The sequence below is a fragment of the Mastomys coucha genome, unplaced genomic scaffold (assembly GCF_008632895.1).
Source record: "Mastomys coucha isolate ucsf_1 unplaced genomic scaffold, UCSF_Mcou_1 pScaffold6, whole genome shotgun sequence".
Classification (NCBI taxonomy): Eukaryota; Metazoa; Chordata; class Mammalia; order Rodentia; family Muridae; genus Mastomys; species Mastomys coucha.
The window spans coordinates 103098609-103121136 of record NW_022196912.1 but is presented as its reverse complement, the minus strand read 5'-3'; the positions used below and the strand labels follow the sequence as shown (position 1 = coordinate 103121136).

At 41.2% G+C, this 22528-nt stretch overlaps 1 protein-coding gene across 22 annotated transcripts in view; it reads right to left on the bottom strand.

Annotated features, from left to right (window-relative positions):
• Nrxn3 (neurexin 3) overlaps nucleotides 1–22528 on the bottom strand; it is a 1683426-nt gene that overhangs the window by 1471463 nt on the left and 189435 nt on the right. For all 22 annotated transcript variants that reach the window (XR_004114172.1, XR_004114173.1, XM_031355959.1 and 19 more), the window contains one exon: nucleotides 5679–5708. Coding sequence is in view for 20 of the 22 variants with exons in the window: in XM_031355959.1 (XP_031211819.1) it covers nucleotides 5679–5708 (30 nt within the window). In the remaining 2 variants the exon portion in view is untranslated. The remainder of the gene's footprint in view (nucleotides 1–5678; nucleotides 5709–22528) is intronic.

Genomic DNA, 22528 nt, shown 5'->3' with positions numbered 1-22528 from the left:
TCTTGTGGTTTGTGGGTTGTTCTTCCTGTAATCCAAACTTCTGGGCTAATAACCACTTATCAGAGAGTTTGTTTGTTTTTTGGAGGGGAAACTGGGAAAGGAGAAATTTACATGTAAATGAAAAAAATATCTAATAAATAAATAAATAAATAAATAAATAATAAATAAATAAAATATAAAAGTGAGTGTGCCATTATATCAAGGAAAATAAGTGGATGGAAAGTTTTGTGTATTCTGTCTATTCCCCTACTCAAACCTTGAAAAAATAAATGTTGATGTTATATGTTGCCCTGATAAAAAAGAAAGAAAGAAAAAGAAAGAAAGAAAGAAAGAAAGAAAGAAAGAAAGAAAGAAAGAAAGAAAGAAAGAAAGAAAGGAAGAAAGAAAGAAAGATGGAGGGAAAGCTCAACACTGTATGCAATGCTCAAGGACAACATGAAGTCAAAGGGAATTCTAAGTGTGAGTTCTAGTGGGCAGAGAGTCGGGGAGAAGGAGCTGTTAAAGAGAAAGGGAAGCTGGCAAACTAAGAAATCTTGCAAGGTAAGCTGGTAGTCTGCTTGCCTGAAGCAGTAATTTTGTATGGAAGCTCAAGGGAAAAGGTTAAATTAGAAAAGCAGGACCACACTGAAGACTGGTCTGAAAGTGAAGTGGCTAATCCTGTATCCCACACAGTAGACAGCAAAGCTTATATAGTTCTCGATCAGGGGACTGACTGAAAGCGAAAAGCAACAGAGAGCCAAGCTAGGAAAGGATAATGACCTAATGAGTTCTGGGTACAGACAGAGATATAAAAGTCATTCTAGAGCCAACCACAGACTGGTTTCTCTGACGACGTCCTTGGAGGGGGAGCATTCACAAAGGAGGAAGTTAGAAAGCAGTTACTGCTGATCAAGCCTGGGTTTTGAGGAAGATGGTTATTGGATAGGAAACTGGTTTGTAGACAAAGGACATTAAGGTTGACTGTGGACTTATTGAGGTAACAGTACTGGGTGACATTTATATGGATATATGTTACAGTAAATGTAAGGTGGCAGGCTGGAACTTAAGACCAATCAACGTCTGAAAGGCAGCTAGAAGGAAAGTACATGGAGATCGTACTTGAATTTCAGACAAACCACATAGAGGAGTAGTCATGGATTCTGATTTGGATTTGATTCTCATTTAGAAGTCACCTAACATCTGTCTGAGCCTTGTTATCATTACTATTAAACATAGATAATGTCACCACAGACCTCATAGAATAGTAGATATTAAGTATAAAAAGACCCACAAAGCACAGAGCACAATGGCCTGCACACAGTAGTATAAATAGCAGTCATGGTAACAGCAATAACCTGCAGAAAGACTCCAGGCTCAAAAGCCAACAGATTCCCCAAATACCATTTTAGGGGAATGGTTAGAGGGAAAGATGAAGAGACACAAGGATGGAGGAGGAGGAGAGGAGAGGAGAAGAGAGGAGAGGAGAGGAGAGGAGAGGAGAGGAGAGGAGACGAGACGAGAGGAGAGGAGAGGAGAGGAGAGGAGAGAAAAGATACCATGCATTTTCAATAGGCTACATCATGAGCAGATGGGTGGTTTCACCTATAAAAGAGGTCTCTGGCCATTGGCCTCCTCCTCTTCCCCACCTACTCTTTACTGAAGGTGTCAGGGTAAGAGTTCAGGGTAGCACATTTCTGAGAATGAACGCACTTGGGCTTAGCATTAAAGGAACCATCAACCAGCCTTAGCATTAAAGGAACCGTCAACCAGCCTTAGCATTAAAGGATCTGGCAACCATCCAAGCTCAAACTGGAAAGGGCCAAACCACTCCCAAGGCAGCTGTACAGAAAACACAAAACTGAAATGGGAGGTGACCAGTCTGCTGTCAAGTCTTCAACTAAGCGTTCTGAATACCTCATCAGGCTCGTCTTTTGGCCATATCCTCACACCAGAATTCACTCACTCTATTTATGCTACTCAGCAACTCTTGAAGGAAACAGCAGTTCACCTCCCCACCAAGACAAGGGAGAATTATCCAGGAGGGGAGAACTGAATGGAGATCCATATTTATAATTTATCAGTTAACTCCTCCTTCACTCCCAAACAGCCAGTCTAATTTTAGCAGGTGAGCCAGGCTTAGAAATGAATGAATGAATCTAACCACCCAAAGTGTGGAGGCACAGTGAAATATAAGAAGACCACCCACTTAGCTCATCCCCTTTCCTCCTGACCATCTGGCAGAAGGCTGCCTTTGTCCACTAACGTCCCACATCACCTGTCTGCTCTTCCTCCTGCCAGTGTAATACAGTTCTAATCTACAGTTTTCGATGTTTCCCTAGTCCTATCTTACATAGCCTACTGCCCCTAGTCTTAATATTCCATCTCCCACAAGTACAGAAATTGCTACACTGAAGAAAAGAAAAGCAATAAACATCCCAAAAATGTACAGTTAGTAAAATTAGGCAATTCTCCAATCCTCTCCCTTTCTCTTCCGTTATCAACCTGCTGCTGCTAATACCCCAAGTTCAGTTATGTATAAAATCAAGCAATTATGGGACATCTTATCCTACCTCCCCTGTGCCTGAAACATACATCACAAGAAAGGATCTTAGAACACTCTACAGTAGAGCAAATTGCATTTCCACACAGCATGTCCATTTCCAGAGACCCTATTCCTGTTAGACACCATATGACATCATGCATAAGACTGGCTTTAGGGGAAAGCAGCAACATCCCTAAAATTGAATACAGGGTTCATTGAAGGGCAGCAATAACAATGACTTTTTAATGTTTTATTTTTACATGCTGTTAAAAGCAGTAGCTTCTGGTAGGTCCCATATATCCATTGAATGAGCAGTTTCCCGCCATACAGGAATAATTTTAAAATGCACATTAATAGGTTGATAGAATGGTAAAAAAATAAAGTCATCTACCTTTACTTCTACCTACAGAAAGGAAGCAGAAGGTCCATTTAAGGAGAGGAAGCATGGTGTCCACCATGGAGGCGGCAAGAGAGAGAGAAAGAGTGGACATCAGCACACTGCAGACATGACACATATGATAAATAACATATACACAGCAAATCATAGGACAGACAGCACAGGGAGTTGCCCCACAGCATCCTCGGGAGACAGCACAAAGCAAATGCATGACCATGACGGGAGGCTGAAGGATCAAATGCTGGAGCCAGCCAGGCTGAGTCCTCTGGCTTCGCGTTCAAGCTTCATCCCATTCATTTCTTCTCAGTTCTCTCCTTCAAAACATGGCAACATCTGCATGCAAAAAGTGCTGCACAGCCACATGGATGGGGAATTACACACATAGAACCAATCTTACAAAATATGGTTAGGGAAAGTCTTTGAGAACCTTGGTTCTCTTACATTTTCCCAACATTCACATGAGAAGTGAGGACCCAGAGTGTGACATACAATATAAGAGATGGACATACAACACACATAGATACCACATGTATCCATGGACATGAAATATTGATTACAAAGATTTAGTGGGAGCTGGACAGAAACCCCTATATCACCTAGGTGCAGGAATGGAGCATGGGGCACTGGTAGAGAGAAGAGCAATGGTTCTTAAAGTAGTCATTGTAGGGGGAAGAATGGATAAGGGGGTGGAAAAAATGAGAGAAAGGGGAATGGAGAAGCCAAAGGGTTTTCTTAAGTCCAATTAATCCTCCCATAGCAACTTAAAAACCTTAGCAGCACCGTCACCCGGAAGAATGTTGCATCTTTTCCTGAAGCCCACTCAAAGGAGGAATTCACAGCATCTGTGTTTCCATGATTCTTTTCTTCTTTTCTAGAAGGGATTCTAGCTAGGAGTGTGACCATACTTGAATGCCCCACAAGTGTACATGTGGGGTTAGAGTAAGGTGCATACTACAGAGTCTTCGAGTGTCGTTCATGCTAACAGTAGAATCTAGCCTTTCTATGATGCATTTTTGTGTCTGAAATAAGCTAAGTTAAGATCGCATCAGCCCATCCTCCTGCCCTGTGATACTAGCAATATGATATGTGTAGTGTTTGAGGGCACTTGAAATGGCAGGCGACCTCCCAAAGAGAAACCAGGAGCAGAAGTCTGGAGGACATAGGAGGAAGTTCTGTCATCAGGACTGATGGCCTGCTTTTATGGTATCACTTGTCATCAAGTTTGGACTATTAGACTCCAGCAATTCACAGAACTCTGCTCTTCTTACTTCAAAGGAAAAGGCTTCTGTTTCTCAGACTGTCCAAATACTAGGTCCACATCAAGCCTGTCCTCCACTCATACTCACTTGGTGAGAGTACTTGCTTCCCTCACCCAGCTATCGGAACAGACAGCTTTTACCCTAGACCCTTACCTAAACCTGAAGAACTCACCTGACCCTCCCCTTCAGTCATACAGTGGTTTCTGCTTTCTACAAGACCAACACCATCTTGGAATTTATGGTGTCCACGCCTTGGCTCATGCTGGGGAAAACACTCATATCAGAAAAGCATACTCATTCATTCAGGATGCCCTCAACTGGCCACCTGCAACTGCTAAACAATGTCTTTCAGCCCTGTATGGTTACTTGATCTGATGTTATCTCCCTTATGGCCAAACCATGCTGATAGATAGATTTAAGAAATTGGGGGACACTAGGGGACAGAAGTAGCCGTACATTCTCCAAAGATCAAGAAAAAAAAAACAATCCCATGTGGAACCACATCCTCCTTTTCTTTGCTTCTCCCAAAGGAGAACTGAGTCTGATATGTGTTTTGAAAAGAAACAGATAAGAAAAATTAAAGAGCCATCTTTTGGTGACAAGGCAAGACAGGTAGACCAATCTTGCAATCACCCCAAGGCTTGGAAGAAACACAATAGTAGCAATTGAACAGTGAAGCAAAAGACAATTTTAAGTGGGCTCAGTTCTCAGATCCTGATTTGGGCTGATAATGTGGAAAATTTTTACTTAGGAGAAAAGGCTTCATTCACAGCCCACCCTATGCCTAACCGAGCTGAATTTTCTGCACACTTCACTCCCTGCATATTTGAATATTTTAGGTTGCAGATGCTGAATTTACAGATCTTTATATGCAGTTTTCTTCAGGGTGTATAATGAGTTAGAATCCAGCCATGCATGAGAACATTAGCATGTTCTTGTGGTGATTCCTTTTTCTTTTCTTTAATATAAAATTTAAAACATTAAAACACCCAGATGGCTTCTTTTGACCAGGAAGGGTAGAGTATCATTAAGAAGACAGTGAAATGGAAGGGTGGACACACAGCAAATCTTTACCCAGAGTAAAGTTCAAGGAGAAGCCTACATCCTTGCTCCCAAGCTGGGCCCCAGCCTGGGGCCAGTGGAAGAGCAGGAGGAAGTTAACTGCCTGGTTGCTCTGAAATTAGCTCCATTCACCCCCATTATCACCATGTCATGCCTTGTTTCATGCTTTCCTCTTAGAGGCATCCCAGCAGGGCCAGTGCCCCACCTGGCCCAGATGACAAATGGTGAGGAGGAATGGAGAAGCTGAGAGTAGGCGGTGGGATACTATGATGCATCAGGAAAGGTGTTCCTCCAGCAGAGTGACCCCTGCAGCCAGCCTGGCCCACAGCAGGAAGCCCAGGCAGCAAATGGCCTTCTATGGAGGAGGCTCTGAATGAGCAGCCAGAGGTGCAGAGGCAAGCAGGTCAGGCATCTCGGGACCACAGCACAAGGCACCTACCTTGTTCACTCATCATAAGATGGGAGAGGCCTGAGGGATATAGGAGAGAGAGAGAGAGAGAGAGAGAGAGAGAGAGAGAGAGAGAGAGAGAGAGAGAGAGAGAGAGAGAGAAGGGGGGAGGGAGAGAGGGAGGGAGGAAGAAAAAAGAGAAAAGATGGTTAAAATCCCAAAAGCAAAGCAACATTCTCTAAATTCTTGCACAAAGGGAGTTATAGAGGGAACTCATGCACATACCCAGTAGCATGCACACCCTGAACACCAGCCCCCACGCTATGGGAGCAGGGAGCAGGCTGGATTTCCCATCTAAAGAGCAGGTTTCTGTTTGCTGAATAATACCAAGGAGTTATTTTTATTGTTATTCTAGGCAATCCATAGGATTTGTGATAGATCTATTAAGATTAAGTCTCCGGGAAAAAGACTCAAAGTATCAGGTAACGGTTTCTTTCTTTCAAATTACTTGCATCAGTAATACATGTTCACTGTAGAAACTGGGGGAAAGTCCGAAGGATAAAAACAAAGGAAACAATCAGTTATAATCTCACCATCCAGAGAGTACGCTCCACTTCTTTCCTTACACATTATATTATTCTCTACAGAAACTGGATGATATTGAACACATCAACAGACTTCCTACTTGCAAGGATTGCTCAGACTACCTTAAGGCCATTTCTGTCTTGTTCATCTTAACCAGTAATGACAGCACTCCATCCGGAGGTAGACTCTTCTGATGTACTAGGAGGTCCATGTTCCATGAGGGAGGCCAACTCCTTAACTGAATGGGTTAAAGAAGGCATGCAATGTTCGATAAACAATTAACAGGACTTCTGGGGAGTCCACACTGGAGGCAAATTTGGCTCTACAGGACTCCTCAGGACAAGGGAACCATCAGCTCTGATAATCCTAACAGAAAAGGTTTCTATCCAGTAGCAAACTGCATGGATTGTTTGCTCTTAAGCTGTTTCTATACCACTGAAAATATTTCACAAAACCCAGATCACCCCCGAGATCTTCTACTCAAAGCAAAACTCAGGGATATAGAGGATTAATAAAGGACAAAAACCCCTCTAAAGTATGGAAATCTCTAAATGTTTTTGGAGATTACTAGAGATTTAGAAAAGTAATCAGGGGCTAAATGTAGGTCAAGAAACTGACTTTTAAAAGATCAGTGATATATTAAATACATAGATACACGTGCCATAAATGTCATGGAGTCTATTTTTTGAAACAAATTTCATTAAACTGTAATCATATTTTAAAAGCTCAGGTTCTGGCATTCAGTATGGAGCAGGATTAACAGTCGTGGAGGAATGAAACCATGCCAAAGCAGGTGAGCCTCGCAATTTGCTTTGTTAAATAAAAAGAAGAAAGAAAGAAAAGGAAAGGAAAAAAAGAAAAATGCTTTCCTTTCTTTTTTTCTTTTTCTTTTTTCTTCTGGTCTTCTGCAGGGCAGAGGAATAGAAGGAAGAGAGACTTGTGTAGAGAAGATACACAGAAACAGCCTTTCCTCCAAAGCTGATGCTTTTGGGCCAAGTCTTAGGTACCAGTATCATAATCAGAAGCACAAAGGGGAAAGGATGTGGGACAGGTGCTAACATCTGTGGTCATAGAAGTGACAGGGAGGGGGCATACATGAATCCAGAGAGCTCTGTCACCTTTAGGAAATAGGAGCAAACTTCTAGAGAGATACCTCAGAATAAAACAGGGTGCATAAAAGGCTTTCTGGTTATTTTTGGGTGAGGGACAACTATTTTATACCTGAGATTGAAGATGTTTATAGCTTCAACAAGAGTAAGAAGGCGATGTGAGACTCCATCTGATCCAAAAATGTGTGTAACATTTCCCCCAATGAAGAATAAATGGGCCACTTGGTAGTAAAGGGTATGAATGTCCTAGAGAAACCCACCAGTTGGGTTCCAGCCAATATACTTTCCAAAAATATAAAGATAAAGAGTAAAAATGTGGGGCTGCAACCCAAGTAAGCTAAATTAGAATCTTGGGGTGGGTAGGGGTTGGGCGAGATCTGAAACTTAAATTACTTGTTCACAGGATTCCTATGCTCATAAAACTTTGAGAGCTACCCCTTTACAGTGGCATATAAATCAAATGTTGGTAAATTAAATTGTATGATAAATGCAGTAAGAGGAATTGGATGTTTAATGGAACCCTGCTGTGGATCCTTTTGCCTTTTGTGAAGGGAAAAATCCTTTTAAAATGCAAATAACCTACCATCTCTGTGTGTGTGTGTGTGTGTGTGTGTGTGTGTGTGTGTGTTTAATTCAAACATGTATTTATCAGATTTTATTAGGCTACCTACATCATTGTAGCATTATCAGTCAAGGAAAAATGTTCATCTTCTTCCTTGTCTAAAAACCTTAAGTAGATACATCAAGCCAGAAATGCAGGCATGGGATCACAATGTCAAACTTTGGTATTGAAGAGAATGGAGCAAAATGGATAATCACACCAGGAAACAGGATGCAGGATGAGAGGGGGGCCATCATATGGTTTGCTTCCTATTTTACATTTTGTGAGGAAAATTTTACTTTATTATTAAGAGTTGTATATTATTATTTTTTCTAGTACAAACCTATCTCCAAGCTTACAGAATGGAGTAACCATTAATTCTGGAGTTGTCTTTTCTAGTCTAGTTTCTGTTTCTTTTCTAACTCAAAACACTATTTCCCATTTAAAATATGAACCATAATTCAGGAAAAGAAGGTCATAACTTAGGGTGGGGAACATGGAAAGGGTTAGAAAGAAGAGAGGAAGGGAAGAAATGAAATAATTATATTTTAATTTTGAAAATAGCAAATAAAAACTTCAGTTCCTTTAACAGCTAATGAAAGGACCAGCAACCCACACACCAATCTTACACTAAGTATTACTATATGCAAAGACCAGGGAATGGAAATATAAGTAAGTACAGCAAATTCCTTGGCCTCCAAGAATTTAGCACCTAGCAGGGAAGGAGTGTGTGTGTTTATATGCACACATATGGCTTGGTACTGGAACATGACAGTGCAGAAGAGGAGATTTAAGAAGTGGTTCTAGAGCTAGATTCGTATCTCACCTCTGCTACTTTAAAGTTACAAGGGTGACTTTAAGAAAATACTTGCATATTTCTGGACTTTGATTTTTCCTATCTAGAAAATATAGATAATTATGATCATTTCATATATTGCTTTGAGATTTAAATATATTAATACAAGTTTATGTTCGTGGTTCTCAACCTTCCTAATGTTAAGACCCTTTAATATGGTTCTTCGTGTTGTGGTGATTTCAACCATAAAATTATTTTGTTGCTATTTCATACCTGTAATTTTGCTTTTGTTATGAATAATAATGTAAATAACTGATACTGGTCTATGCCGACACATGGTAAGAGCTGTATAATGACTGCTCTTATGCCTACTATGCTACAAAACATTTACATATTTAGTGTCTGACACTCAGTATATATTGGACGATTGAATGAAAAATGAATAGGGAATGCTCAGTAACAAATTATGAATCCAGGCAATAAGGCAAGTAGGGACTGATAAGAGTATGCTGCAAACTCAGAGAAAGTTCCTGCAAGACAGGGAGATTTGAAATATGCCTTAGACATGGCTTAAGAACTAAGGGTATGGCTCATTTTTGTCTTAGCCTTGTGGACATGAAGACTTGAGTTTGAGTCTTAGAATCCATATAAAAATGCCAAACATTTTGGCTCATATTCGTAATCCCAGCAAGGCAGAGACAGGGGAATCCCTGAAGCTCACTGGTCAGCCAGACTAGTCTAGCCTAATCTTTCAACTCAGGCCAATGACAGATACTATCTCAAAGGAAATACACAGACAAGGTTATCCCTTGCCCGCCCCACTAGCCCCCATATACCTACACACATGTAGGCACACATAAATGCATGCATACACATGAATTTAAAAAAGAAATGTGGTTTAAAATTTAGAGAGCAAGTTAGCATTCTGAGTATTACCAAGATCACCCTGTCTCGTTTCCTTTCCAGAAACAAGAGCACTTCTGGGCACATGACAGGCATGTAATAGTGCACTATATTGATAAAGGAATGGACACATATAGTTAGTTTATATTTTAAAAGTAGATAATCCTAATAATCTAAGCAAGGAAGCAATATGTTTTAAGACTCGACAGGAAAATGGACTTAATCTTACAGCTAATGGAAGACACTGAGGGTTCATGGACAGGCAAATGACCTGGAGAAAACAATGTTAAGGAAAATGACTATTGCAATAGCATGGGTGAAATAACTAAGGGAATGAGACAAAGGCAGAAATGGGATGAAGTTGAAGAGAAAGAATTTTCAAACAAAAATGTCCATCAAGCATTTAGCATTATAGTGCAATGGTCTGAGAGAGGATCCAGTTGAATGTAAAGACTTCAAACACTCTTCATGGCATAGGAGATAAATAAGTGAGGGAAGCCTGAAGGAAACAGGCTATAGCTCTGTCTTAACCTGCTAAGGGTGGGAGGATGCTGAGATAGCTGTCTATAGATTCAACATTATTATAATCACATTTTTTGAAAATGGGACTATATAGTTTCTATAGAAAATAATGCTCAAAAAACTTAAAATGAAAAGCATATAATTTGCAAGAAATAAATGGGACCCACACTAGATATAGGTTATATATATAGTTCATAGAGAATAGGTTAAAATGGAAATGGGCTTTCTGGTGAACCTTAGAAGAAGAGAGTGAAAATGCATGCTAACATCTGTGACGCCCATGACCACATATACAGCTTCAAAGCTAGCTTGCTGACTTGGGTTAAAATATGGCATTTATTAGAATTCTGACATTCCAAGACTGTCATAAAGACATTTGTCATAAAGCTGAGCCAAGGGCCCATGGAACTAAAAGGGATTATAACTTTATAAAACAACCTTAGATTTTTGGATTTAAGCAAAAACTAAATTATGACGCAAAACCCAGTTCAATGAAATCCACATAAAGTAGGTATGGAGCAGGAGATATGAATAAATGGCTATATAGTTGGCATGGCATTAAGAACTGCTAACACAAAATTCTTAGGGAACTTCAGTGCCTCTTAGGAAATATTTACAACAATAATAGAAGGAAAGAATTAAAGTATCTTCTATCAGGACCCTGAAAAAATGCTAGTCTAGCTGGATCTAGGAACATGCTGGATCCCAATGCAGATCCAGAATTAATGACTCCCTCCTCTTTTGCTTTAAGTGCTATTTGTGTCTGTATATCTGTGATACACAGGCTCCCAGAGTATATACTAGAACAAAAGGAAGAAAAGATCACCAATCAGTAAGACATGCAAAGTTGAAATTGCCTTGAAACAGACTGCAAATCATATGTAAAGTATATGCAAAATATACATATGTCTGCCTAAACTATGTTATACCCTTCGGGAAAACCCCCATGGAGATAGCTGATTTTGCCACTCAGGAAAAATGGAAATGGCTATGAAAGCTAAGTCATTTATCAGCAGCTGTGGCCATGATGAAGCCTGTCGTGAGAATGACTAATACAGAGACTAAAAACCATTTATTGAAACAGGCAAGAGAAGGATACTACTATGTGCATGAACCAGGCCAGAAGTTGAAGATCTCTATTATTTAAGTTAATGTTCTCTCTCTCTCTCTCTCTCTCTCTCTCTCTCTCTCTCTCTCTCTCTCTCTCTCTCTCTCTCTCTCTTGTGTCATCCCATCTAGACCAGATAGTTTTCAATCCTTCCTTCCTTCCTTCCTTCCTTCATGGTAATTGGGAAAGTGTTTTGAAAAAGGACAGAAGAAGATAAAACATTCAGGTTGGGAAAAAAACTTATCCTTCCAGGATTTTTAATTCATTCACTTTCAAGATAATTTTACCCAAGTGAAAAATTCCCATTTATAGTCTTTTTTTAAGGTATTAAGGGAGTGACATTAAATGTCACTATTTGTTGCAAACAACAACACTGAATCCTTACAGAAGATTTTTTTTAATTATATAAAACCAAAGGTAATGGAAACATTTACCTAGTATTTTCAGAAAAATCAAACAGACAGTGAATATGGACAGGCTGACAAAAATCTTGGCTGCAAATACCTAGACTCTAGAGTGAGGTGACTGGGAATTGGCAAAAATAGAGGGAAAAAATCCTCACAGTAAGATCTGCATTTTAAAGAGTGAAGTAGATTAATATATTTCTAATTTTTTCATTTTTTACATATGTTTTATAGGTTTTCATGTATGTACATCTGCATGTGGGGTCTGAGGTTGGTGTCAGGACACCTCCTTAATCACTGTTCTACCCTAGTCAATGAAGCATTGTTACTCAACCAAAGTAAGAACATATCAGAATGGCTAGTCTCACCAGCCAGCTTGTTCTGGGATGCCCTGTCTCCACCTACAGAGGCAGGAATTACAGGTGGGCCACACTATCCACTCAGCATATATGTGGGTTCTGTTCTGGTGTTCTAGGGATCTGAACTCTGGCCCTCATGCCTGAGGAGTAAGTGTTTAGCCACTAAATAGTCTTTCTATCCACAATAAGTATTTCTATTTAAACATGAGGTTCTTCCCTTATGGGACCATTTCTTGGCATTTTTAAAACCATTTCCTTCTTGATGCAAGTCTAGACATAGACATATTCAAAGTCAGCTTTTTTGACATTATTGTATGAGACGATCATCTGCACAGACAAATTAAAGATCTCCTCTCAAAGACAGGGGCGTGGTATACAAAGGCCTCTGGGGTAAAAGATGAAGGAGTTATCTGGGCTGAAGTCTGCCACTCCAGATGGAGCAGAGGAATGAGGTGTGGTAAGAATGCTTAAAGGGAAGAGGAATCAAAGATTTACTTAAGTCCACAGTTGCCCAAGACTAGTTCTTCTCTGAGTAATTCCTGACTTTCATTATAGGCTGTAGTCTCCTTTTCTCCCAGGAGTTCACTCCTACCTGACAGCCTACCCCAGGGCTGACACATATTGTAATCAATAACTTAGACAAGAATATTCATAGACCACTGTCTAGTGATGTGACCACTGTTGTGATGACCTATATCTCAGACGAATAGATAATTTCCTGGATAGTATAATAGGGATCCAAAGAATGAGAAGAGGCAAAAGCTGAGATTTAATTTTAAGGGCTAGTCTTGTTGGTATGTGCTCATAGTCATAGAACTCAGGGGCTAAGGAAGGAAGATCATAAATTTAAAGCTAGCTTGGGCTACATAGTGTCTCAAAAAATATCAAGGGGTAAACATAAATTCTGGCACACAAGCAGAACCTATATCCCCAACACTCCAGAAATTAAAAAGCTCATCTCCCCTCCTCTCAGGACTGTTAATAAACACAGAGCTTAGGGTCAGAGGATGGGACCATATATTAAAAATGTCATGAGCCATGTAGATAAGAGGATAATCAGAAGCTCAAAAACTATAGCAAATGCAGAATGGCTGAAGGAACTTTCATGTTCACCCAGATATTAGAAAAGTAGGTAAAGATATGAGTACCACTGCCAGTCATGTTAAAAGCTGTACATGCAGTATGAAGAAACATACACATCCAGCATGAGCAGAGCAGAGAGCAAGGAAGTAGCTTTACTTGCTAGAAATGCAACAGAAGAGAATCCATGAGATGCTTTAATAACTAGCTAGTCCAAGCCACTATAACACTAATATCTATGGACACAAAGGGACCAAGCAACATAGTACATGGAATCAGATGAAGATCTTGATATTTGGCTCATTCTGACCTACTATAAAATAATAATTTTAATTGGTTCAAAGTACTATTCTAAGAATAGTACCTATGACCACAATGGTAGGTTTCAGGGATTCCAGGTGAGCTGTACAAGCTTCTAGATGACTAACAAACCCTGAGCTAGAACTTGAGAAACCATCGATCGGTTGAACAGGCAGTCTGGCAGAGGCGGTTGCAGCAGTTGTTTCCAGAAATGCAGGAAAGAAGGAGTCCTGACGCTAGTTCTTTAAGTAGGGACTAGCTAGACACGTGTCCACGTTTGGTCTTTTTCTGTCGTCACTGTTGTTAATCCTCACCATCCAGTCCTTTGTACGGTAGTAGCTGAATTAGATGCTCATTGTTTGCTTCTAGGCCAACTTTGCTCTGATAGCATGGTGGACGAATTAAACAGAAAGTGTTGCTTCCAATCACAACAATGAGTCATTGACAGCATCAATATGGCATAATCACAGGGTCAAAGACTTGTAGCATTCTCCTGATCTGCCTGTTAGTGGATAGAAGAAGTGGCAAGATTTCCTTCTGAATCAGTGCCAGAGGTGGCAAAGAGACAAAAGCAGCCATGCTTTTCTCTCTAAGGGTTAAAGGATGAGTCTTCTGAAAGAATGACTTTCAGAAAAGCTTATCCCACAACAGAGAAAGTCCTTGATCTCCCTGTCACGATCTTCTCTGAAACCGCTTCTCATTCATAACTAACATAAGACTAGAAAGAACAGTGGATGTCCCAATGAAAGAACTGCATCCAAACAGATCATGGTGTGCCAGATTTAACAGAATCAAAGAGGGGCCCCATGCTAAGTGAAACAGACCAACTGTGCAAGTCCAGGAAGGGGAAAGAAATGGCTTCGCAGTGCGCACAAAAATAGTAAAAGGTTTTCACTGACTTCAACTTCAGCTTAACACGATGGTCATTAAAAAAGAAAGTTAAAGTGTTTGGTGCTGCCCTGAATGGGTGTAGAATCTAGAACAAGGGCAATGGAGCTGTCTGTAATGAACTGATACCAATCATACCAAGAGAACTGTATGCTGTGTGGGCATCCTTCAGAACGAGTATAGAGAAGAAGAAGGAAAAAAAAAAGGTCATTTCTCAGGAAACAATAACCAAGATGAAAGAATAAAAACCCTTATACCAGAATAGCCAAAGAAACTGGAGATGTTTTAGTCCTTAGAAAAGAAACTCCTCAAAGACAAAAGCCCTGACTTCAAACACTCGGAGTGTAATTAGATCTGTCCTGTGGGTCTCCAAGGGCTGAAAGCCACACAGGTGTGGAAAGCTGCAGCAACTGAGGAAAAGAAAGAGCTGTAAAATATTCTGCCCTGCTGGAACAGATCAAAAGTCCAAGGGAATCAATGAGCTGCTCATTGCCAAAGGGGTTCAAAGTGAGTCTGAATCAAATTTTACACAAAGGATTCAAAATTTTATCACAGAGTCTTGATGATCCATTGGGTCCTTTCCATCCAAAACAAACTGATTCTAACAAGATCCTGTGGCAAACAGTGGGCATGCAGCATGGAGAAGTCTGTTTTCTCAAGGATTAAGACACTCCCTGCACTGCCGGAGGGTAAATTGTGAGGATGGTAGCCATACAGCCTGATGTCACTGGAATACAAAGGAGAATGACTCCCCTGCTCTCTTTCTATCTCCCTCCATCCTCTGACATCCATGTACATGGAAGATGAAGAGTGAAGTGCCACGCCCCTCATCTTCCACATGAGTCTCCTCCCAGCAGTGGTTCTCTGACTTTGGGCAGATCAGACTCACCTGGGAGAACTCTTTCTGTAATGAAACTGGCTCTCTTTTATTAACTCTCCAGGCCATTGCGGTACTTTGCAAACCTCTGCACTCTGTAATCCAAGGCATAATTCAAATCTCAGTTCTTCTTCAAACTCTGAGATATTGGGTAAGTTAACTTTTCTATGCCTCTTTCTAATGTGTCTACCTCTCACCTCTAAAACATGCCCCTTTGTGCAGCAACACAAAGGAAGCACATGACACAGTTCACAGTCCACAGGAAAGGCTTGCAAACCTATGATGTCTGTCCCTGTTTAGAAGACTGATCTGTTATGGGTACCTCTCTGTTCCCCCTCCCCCATATCTTGCCAACATTTTGATTGACTGGTAGATTGATTTGAGATAAGCCTTACCACGTAGCTCAGGATAGACTTGAACTGACAATGTTCTTGTCAGAGCTTCCCGAGTGCCCCAAATTACAGGTGTGCACCACCCACCCAGGCCCCACATCATTTCTCTAATAAGCTGGCAGCACTAGTGGACCCTTGCCCACTGCATCCTCAGATGCTTCCATTTGTATTCAGTCAGCAAAGCTGTTCCACAAGGGAACTCACTGTCCTGGACTCTGGGCCGCATTCCATCTCCCACCCCTCCTGAGGCCTGGACCAGCAAATTGGCCAGCATAGCCTATGTCCTTACCAGACCTCCATAGCTAGTCTAAAGCCTGATGAGATCTCTGTGAACAGACTGTGTGTCTTAGCTGGGTAAGGTGGAGGTTGTATAGCCTTATTTACCCTGAGAATAACTATTCTATGCTCTTCTGGTCAATGATGTTCTGAATAGCACAAATCTCTGCATAGGTTTTCCCATAGACCATAGGATACTTGGAACTCATTGTCCTTTACTACTAAATGCTCTGATGCCTCTCATCATTGAAGTAACAAAGAAGCAACCCACACACATGCCTGATGACCTCAGACCCTGGTAGGCTGTGGGACATTGCTCTAACTCTCATCTTGCCCTCCAGAAATGATGGATGAAATGTGGCTGCAACCATCTTCCAGTGGTATGGTGTGCCTTGTTAACCTCTCTCTCTCCCCCTCCTTTCACTTCCTTTTCTTCCTTCTTTCCTCCTTTTGACGGAGTCTTTATATATTGTATAGTCTTCTCTCAGACTCATTATGTCGCCTCGGCTAGCCTTGATCTCATGATTCTCCTGCCTCAACCACCTTAGACCTGGGTCTTTATTATATGTCTACAATGTACTGGCACCCTCCAAAGCAATAACAACTAGGAGCGAACGTTGTGGCATGCGTGTATGCTCTGGTAGAATTCCCTTGGAGATGTCTCCAGACCATGGCATTTATAGTGTGTTCTGCCAACTTTAATGTACCATCACTGGCTGCCTAACAAATGAGTCAGTTTGTTCATGGGTAACACACACCTAGTAACAGAATCTACCTTAGGGGGGTGTCTAATGAATGAAATAATACATGCAAAACTTAGCATTTCAGCAACTGGCTCAAAAATACGAGCTCAATAAATGTCAAATGTTTTTCCTAGTAAGGTAATAAGAGAAAAATCAAGTGGGGCAATTATCCAAAAGAATGAGAAAGCAGAGATAAAATATGATCTGGGTAGTACAGAAGGCATGAACTGTTGGGCTTACTGACAGGAAGATATGCCTTCAGTTCCCAAATTATCTCGGTCTGATCATCTGGCCATAAGCACTCACAATGGGCAGGTTCCTAAACCTCCTGACTCAAATCCTTCATAGTAAAAGGAAGAAAACCGATTACCTGGGAAGGCCAGCTGCCTTCCTGACCAAGTGTGCACAAATCCTGGATAAAGCAGAAACTACACAGGGGGAACCTTAGAACCTAGTTTAAATCTTGGAACATATCTTTTTCAAACCGTAAGCATAGGATGTAGAGTGTTGGAGTCTAGGGTCCTTCATCTGTAAAATGGTGGGATCCTGACTCATTAGTCTCCTTGTCCCCTTTTACTGTGATCCTAAGCCATGTTTGATGGCCATATGTAGGATCTTAAAGACACCTCTAGACCAGAAGTCTGAAGATCAAGACCCAAAAGAGAGGAGTGGGTGAGGGCATCTGGTGTGTGTGGAGAGGTTCTAGATCGCACAGAGGGAGCATACCTTTGGACATTAAGGAGAGCAAGACAAGGAAAAGACATTGACTTGAGTTCAGGATTTTTGTTTGTTGGTTGGTTGGTTTGTTTGGTTTTGGTTTTGGTTTTGGTTTTTTCGAGACAAGGTTTCTCTGTGTAGCACTGGCTGTCCTGGAACTCCACTCTGTAGACCAGGCTGGCCTTGAACTCAGAAATCCGCCTGCTTCTGCCTCCCAGGTGCTGGGATTAAAGGCATGCGCCGTTCAGGTTTTTTAACCTTTGAAAATCATCTACAAAACAAAAACTCGTATTGCAAGGATCCAATGAGACTTTGTATAGCAGCTGTTACACAGTCCTTACCATGTTATCTGAGTTCTAAAGACTATACATGGAGCTCCACCTTTAAAGCAGCCTGATAAGCTAAGCATCCACATCCCCCATTTTACAGATAGGGAAAGTAGATCCCACAAGGGAAAAATAATGAGAACAAGTTAGATTGCCTTAGTGGGGTCATGGGGTCAGGTCAGTCCCAGAATCTGGCTCAGTTTGTGCTGAGCCCAGGGTGATCCAGCCTTTCCTTAAACGGTTAGAGGGCATTTTAGGTTGTGAGCTACTTAGCTCAGGCTGCAGCTCACAAACATCGCTAGCCAGTAAGAGAAGAGTGAGTAGAGCTGCTCTTGGGTAAAAACTTTATGAACATTAAAAGCCAAACTCCAAACTCCATAAACTTTTGGTGTTGTCAATTACCCTTGATTGTTTGTAACAACTTCAAAACATCAAGCTCCTTCCTTGATACTTATTTGCCAAATCCACTCCAACCTGGGCTGTCCTCCCTGCAGCACCTAAGCTGCCACACAGAACATACCTGAAAAATGGCCCCCAGAGACTCGGGGGTAGATAAAGGCTCATTCTTTCTCATTTCTAATCTCCTATCCTGCTCCTCCTGTCCACCAGACCAAGCAGGTGGCTCATACAGCTTGTACCATAAGAGCTAAGGACTGAGCTTCAGCAAGGTGATCTCCAACTTCCTCAATACAGTCAGCCCTGATGGCCCCAAAGGGAAGAGAGACCGGAAATCCAAGGCCAGTGTTGGGTAATTCATTGACATTTTTGGCCTTGATAAAATGATGATTCTGCCTTAATATCTCTAGGTATGCCCCTGAGCCTCTGCTTTTATATTGAGCTCCCAGAAATGCCAGTACTGCTGGTCCTGATGCACAATGGGGCTTCGACAGCATCCCCTTTGTGTCTGCCGCCCTGAGTCGCACCTGTTAGATGCTGTCTCCTGCCTGCAGGTTCATATCAGCATCCCTCAGCTAGACTGTGTGACTCCCTGGAGACAGGCAATGCTCAAGACAGATATCTAGGTCCCCTGGCTGACTTGCATTGAAGTGGAAAGGCAATAGGGGCAGAGGTCAAGAGTCAGCAGACAATGGAAGCCATAAGCTACAGCTTAGTTCTTTTGGAAACAGTAGACCACGCCTCTGACCAGGCCCTGCAGACAAGAGCCCCTCCTCCTGTGCTTGCCCGAGCTCTGATGGACAGAGCAAGAGGCCTACTTCCTCATTGGGCCTGTGAATAACTAGGGCACATCCACAAGGTCAGAGTTATTCATTTAAATTCTAGCTCTAATCAGCAGGCAGAGCCTGAGAAATTATCTGTTCTGAGGGAAGAGGTTGACAGCACCATAAACAGCCCTCGAGCAGCAGTGAGGGGTACCAAGAGAGGGGTGTAGGAAGGAGGACTTTTCCCACTTCTTCCTCCTCTTAGCAGAGAGTTCTGGAACATTCTGAAGTGGGGAGAAGGTTGAGGGCAGCACAGGGATGGGATTGCCAAAAGCTGTCCAGGGAGACCAGTGATAAATCCCAGTGAGAAAAGGTGAATGAAAACACCTGACAGAGTCCCTTCCAGAAAATACATGAGCTACATATCTTTCAAGGCCTCAGTTTCCTCAACTGTATTGTTTATATTCCTTGAACAATACTGCTGTATCTCAGGGACTGTATAGAGTCAGATTGCCCCTTAGGCTTGTGGCCACTCCTTCTGTTTAATAGCCAAGTATTGGGTTCTACATACTATGCACAGATAAAGTAGCCCAAACACAAGTAAGACATGATGCTGGTCCACAGGACCCTTATGGAAATGTGGGCTTTAGAAGAACAAGAGTATGAACTCCGATGGCAGGCGAATTCTGAGGTTCTGGTCTAGTTACGGGCAGGAGGTGACCACTGGAGCTGCCTGTAAGGTTTCTCATTTCCAGTACAGACAGTGACGCCCACCTGGAGGAGCTAACACTGAGGCACAGAAGAATACTCAGGCATCTTCCCAAGACCTGCACATGGTACTAGAAATGCTTACTGTTGCTTTTATTAATTTGAATCGTTTTCCCTAGCCTAGGATGAGAGGCTTTCAACTTCCACTAGTTGTCCAGTGGAACTTGCCTGTTCCAGACAACTTGGCCTGTATCCAGGACTCACAGTCAAAGATTTCCTAGCCCATCTCTGAAACTCTGGAAAAGGTGCTGCCCACCAGTATAATCTCAACTTGCATTCATCAATTAATCAATCACCACTTTTATATAGTCTTATAGTAGCCTCTGGGTAAACAGTTACATTAGCTTATAGAATCTTCCAATATGTCTCCCTGAGGGGAGGGGAAAATATCAGAGAACCACAAAAGGCTTCAGGTGCCTGAGCCACATGGTTGTCAACTCCAGATTGCCTGGCCAGGAACTAAGATGGTAGAAAGGTACCCACTAACCTCCAGTAGGCCTGATCTGAGTGGGCCAGCTCCTTCCAGAACAATGGCCACAACTGAAAAATCAGAACCAAGGATTTTCTTCAGGCTTAGAAACCACAAAACAAACAAAACAAACAAAAACCTAAAACCTAAAAGAGCTGGAGGAGTGATAGGATTGGTAATCATCCCTAGATACTTCAAGGGCAAAACGAAGGTCACAAAATTTAGAGTTAGGAAAAACCCCTGTTCAGTAACTGGATGAGTATAATAACATTGCCACCTAATCTCCCTGTACTCTCACTTAAACTGCAATAAAATGAGGCTTAGGCCACATACCTCAGAAGGTTATTAAGAAAATAAAGTGAGATAATGGTCTTTAGATGGAGATGTGTCAGAGATGGAAGGCATTAACAGTTGCTACTATCTAAAGAAGGGCAGTCACAGACCTCTACCCTTTGAATAGATCAAAGGTGGCCTGTGGTCCCCTCTAGCATTCTTTTCCACACAGAGCCAACATGGTAACCTTGGAAGAATTAGCAAAAGGGTACTGCATGAACGCAGGCTGGGGAAAAGAAATGCAGGCTGAGCTTCAGTGCCATTCATTCCTCAGCAGGAAGACCATGTAGGCACATGTGCCACCCTTGGAAACACCTCTGTCATCAAGTAGGAAGAACAAAGCTAAATGGCACCTTGCAAACCAAATCCTGAGATATTCATCTTACTCTTTAACTTCCTTGGATTAAAGATTCTGCCACACGAGAGGCTTCCCCTGTCCATTCTCTATAAATTAGTGCTCTTACTTCTACGACATACCATTTTCTCCATACCAATTAGCAGTCATCCCATCTAAAATATGCATTAATAATGCATGTAATGCATATACATACATATGCATATATGCAAATGTGTGTGTATGTCCATGTACTTGTCCCCATTTAGAATAAAAATACATGAAACCAGAGATTGTTTTCTATTTGGTTTATCATCCCATCCCCTTACCTGGTACATATCTGTTGAGTGAATGATTGAACTAAACTCTTTTTAAATAGAAAATATGGGTTTAGTGTTATATATGTATGTGTGCATGCCTATGCAGGTACATGTCCAGACGTATGCATGTCATTTGGGAGCCAGAAGACATGTTTGGGTGTCATTCTTCAAGGAATGTCTACCCCTTTTTTTTGAGTCAAGGTCTCCCACTGGCCTGGAGCAAGCAAGAAGTCTAGCCTGATGGGCTAGCAGGCTCCAGGGACCTGCCATTCTTAACTCCCCAGTGCTAAGATTACAAAGGACAACCCTGCGCTGAGATTCTTTGTTTTTAAATATAGGGCCTAGGGATAGAACTCAGGGCCTCATGTTTATACAGCAAGCACTTTACCAAATGAGCTATGACTCTAACCCTAGTGATATTTTTTTGCAGGAAGTGTTTTTTGTGCTGTGTTTCAAATAAAGAAGAAAGATGGGCAGAAAAATAACAGATAGAAAAACCTTTTCCATTTTTGGTAAGAATATTATATTGTACTCTTATACTGTATAATCCCATTTATAACAGTGATCAGGAGGACCCTACCAAACTATGAGGATTTTTTTAGATGTTCAAAGCAATAAAGGATACATTCATTTACAGAAAGGGATGGCAGTAAAGAAAAGGTCATATTACCTCTAAGCAAAATCAAACAAATGGGCAATTATAACATTAGGAATACTTACAAGCTCTTCAGCCATTGGAAATTTTCAGCAATGGACCTGGCATAGACCTTTAAAGTGTGAATTGGCTTTGGAGTTCAGTTATTACCACGTGACTTTTGTCAAGACTATTTAACCTGTCAGACCCTAAATTGTATGTACTTTAAATTGTGTAGAGCATTGCCTATCTTATATGTGTGCTCTTAAGAATTAAATATAAAAAGGACTAAGAAAGTGAACATGAAAATATCTAAGATGGCCTCCCTACTTGTCTGCAATTCACTATTCTTAACTCAAAATTCTAGCTAGTTTAGAATAAGATGTACATCTGATCTCTCTCTATAGGATCATCTCACCTATGAATTATTGGGTCCTCTATTATGGTCACACATATATTAACATACATGTACATTCCCAAACACATACAAGGCTTAAAAGTAGAACTCTGGATGAGCATTCATTTCAATATAAATGCACAGTTACCTCAGTGATGGGCCTTCTGTGTTTCTATTAACAAAATTCAACTCTTTTTGTTTTATTACAGTGAACATGTATTATTTGCATAATTAGATAATAAATAGAATATTATTAATACCATTGTAGGAAATGAAAATAGAAGAAAGAAACCTTCATTTACCCATATAATTTCTGGGTTGAATAGGTCATAGCATCAGCTTTTAACCACAGAAAGCTACAGCTATAAAACAAGGCAAAAGTGCTCATTGCATTGGATCACACCAGCTTTTAAAATATTTCCCCAAAATGTTAATTTTCCACTTCTTTGATTCACATAGAATTCATAAGGAAGCAATCACATAAGCCAGGGAAACACATT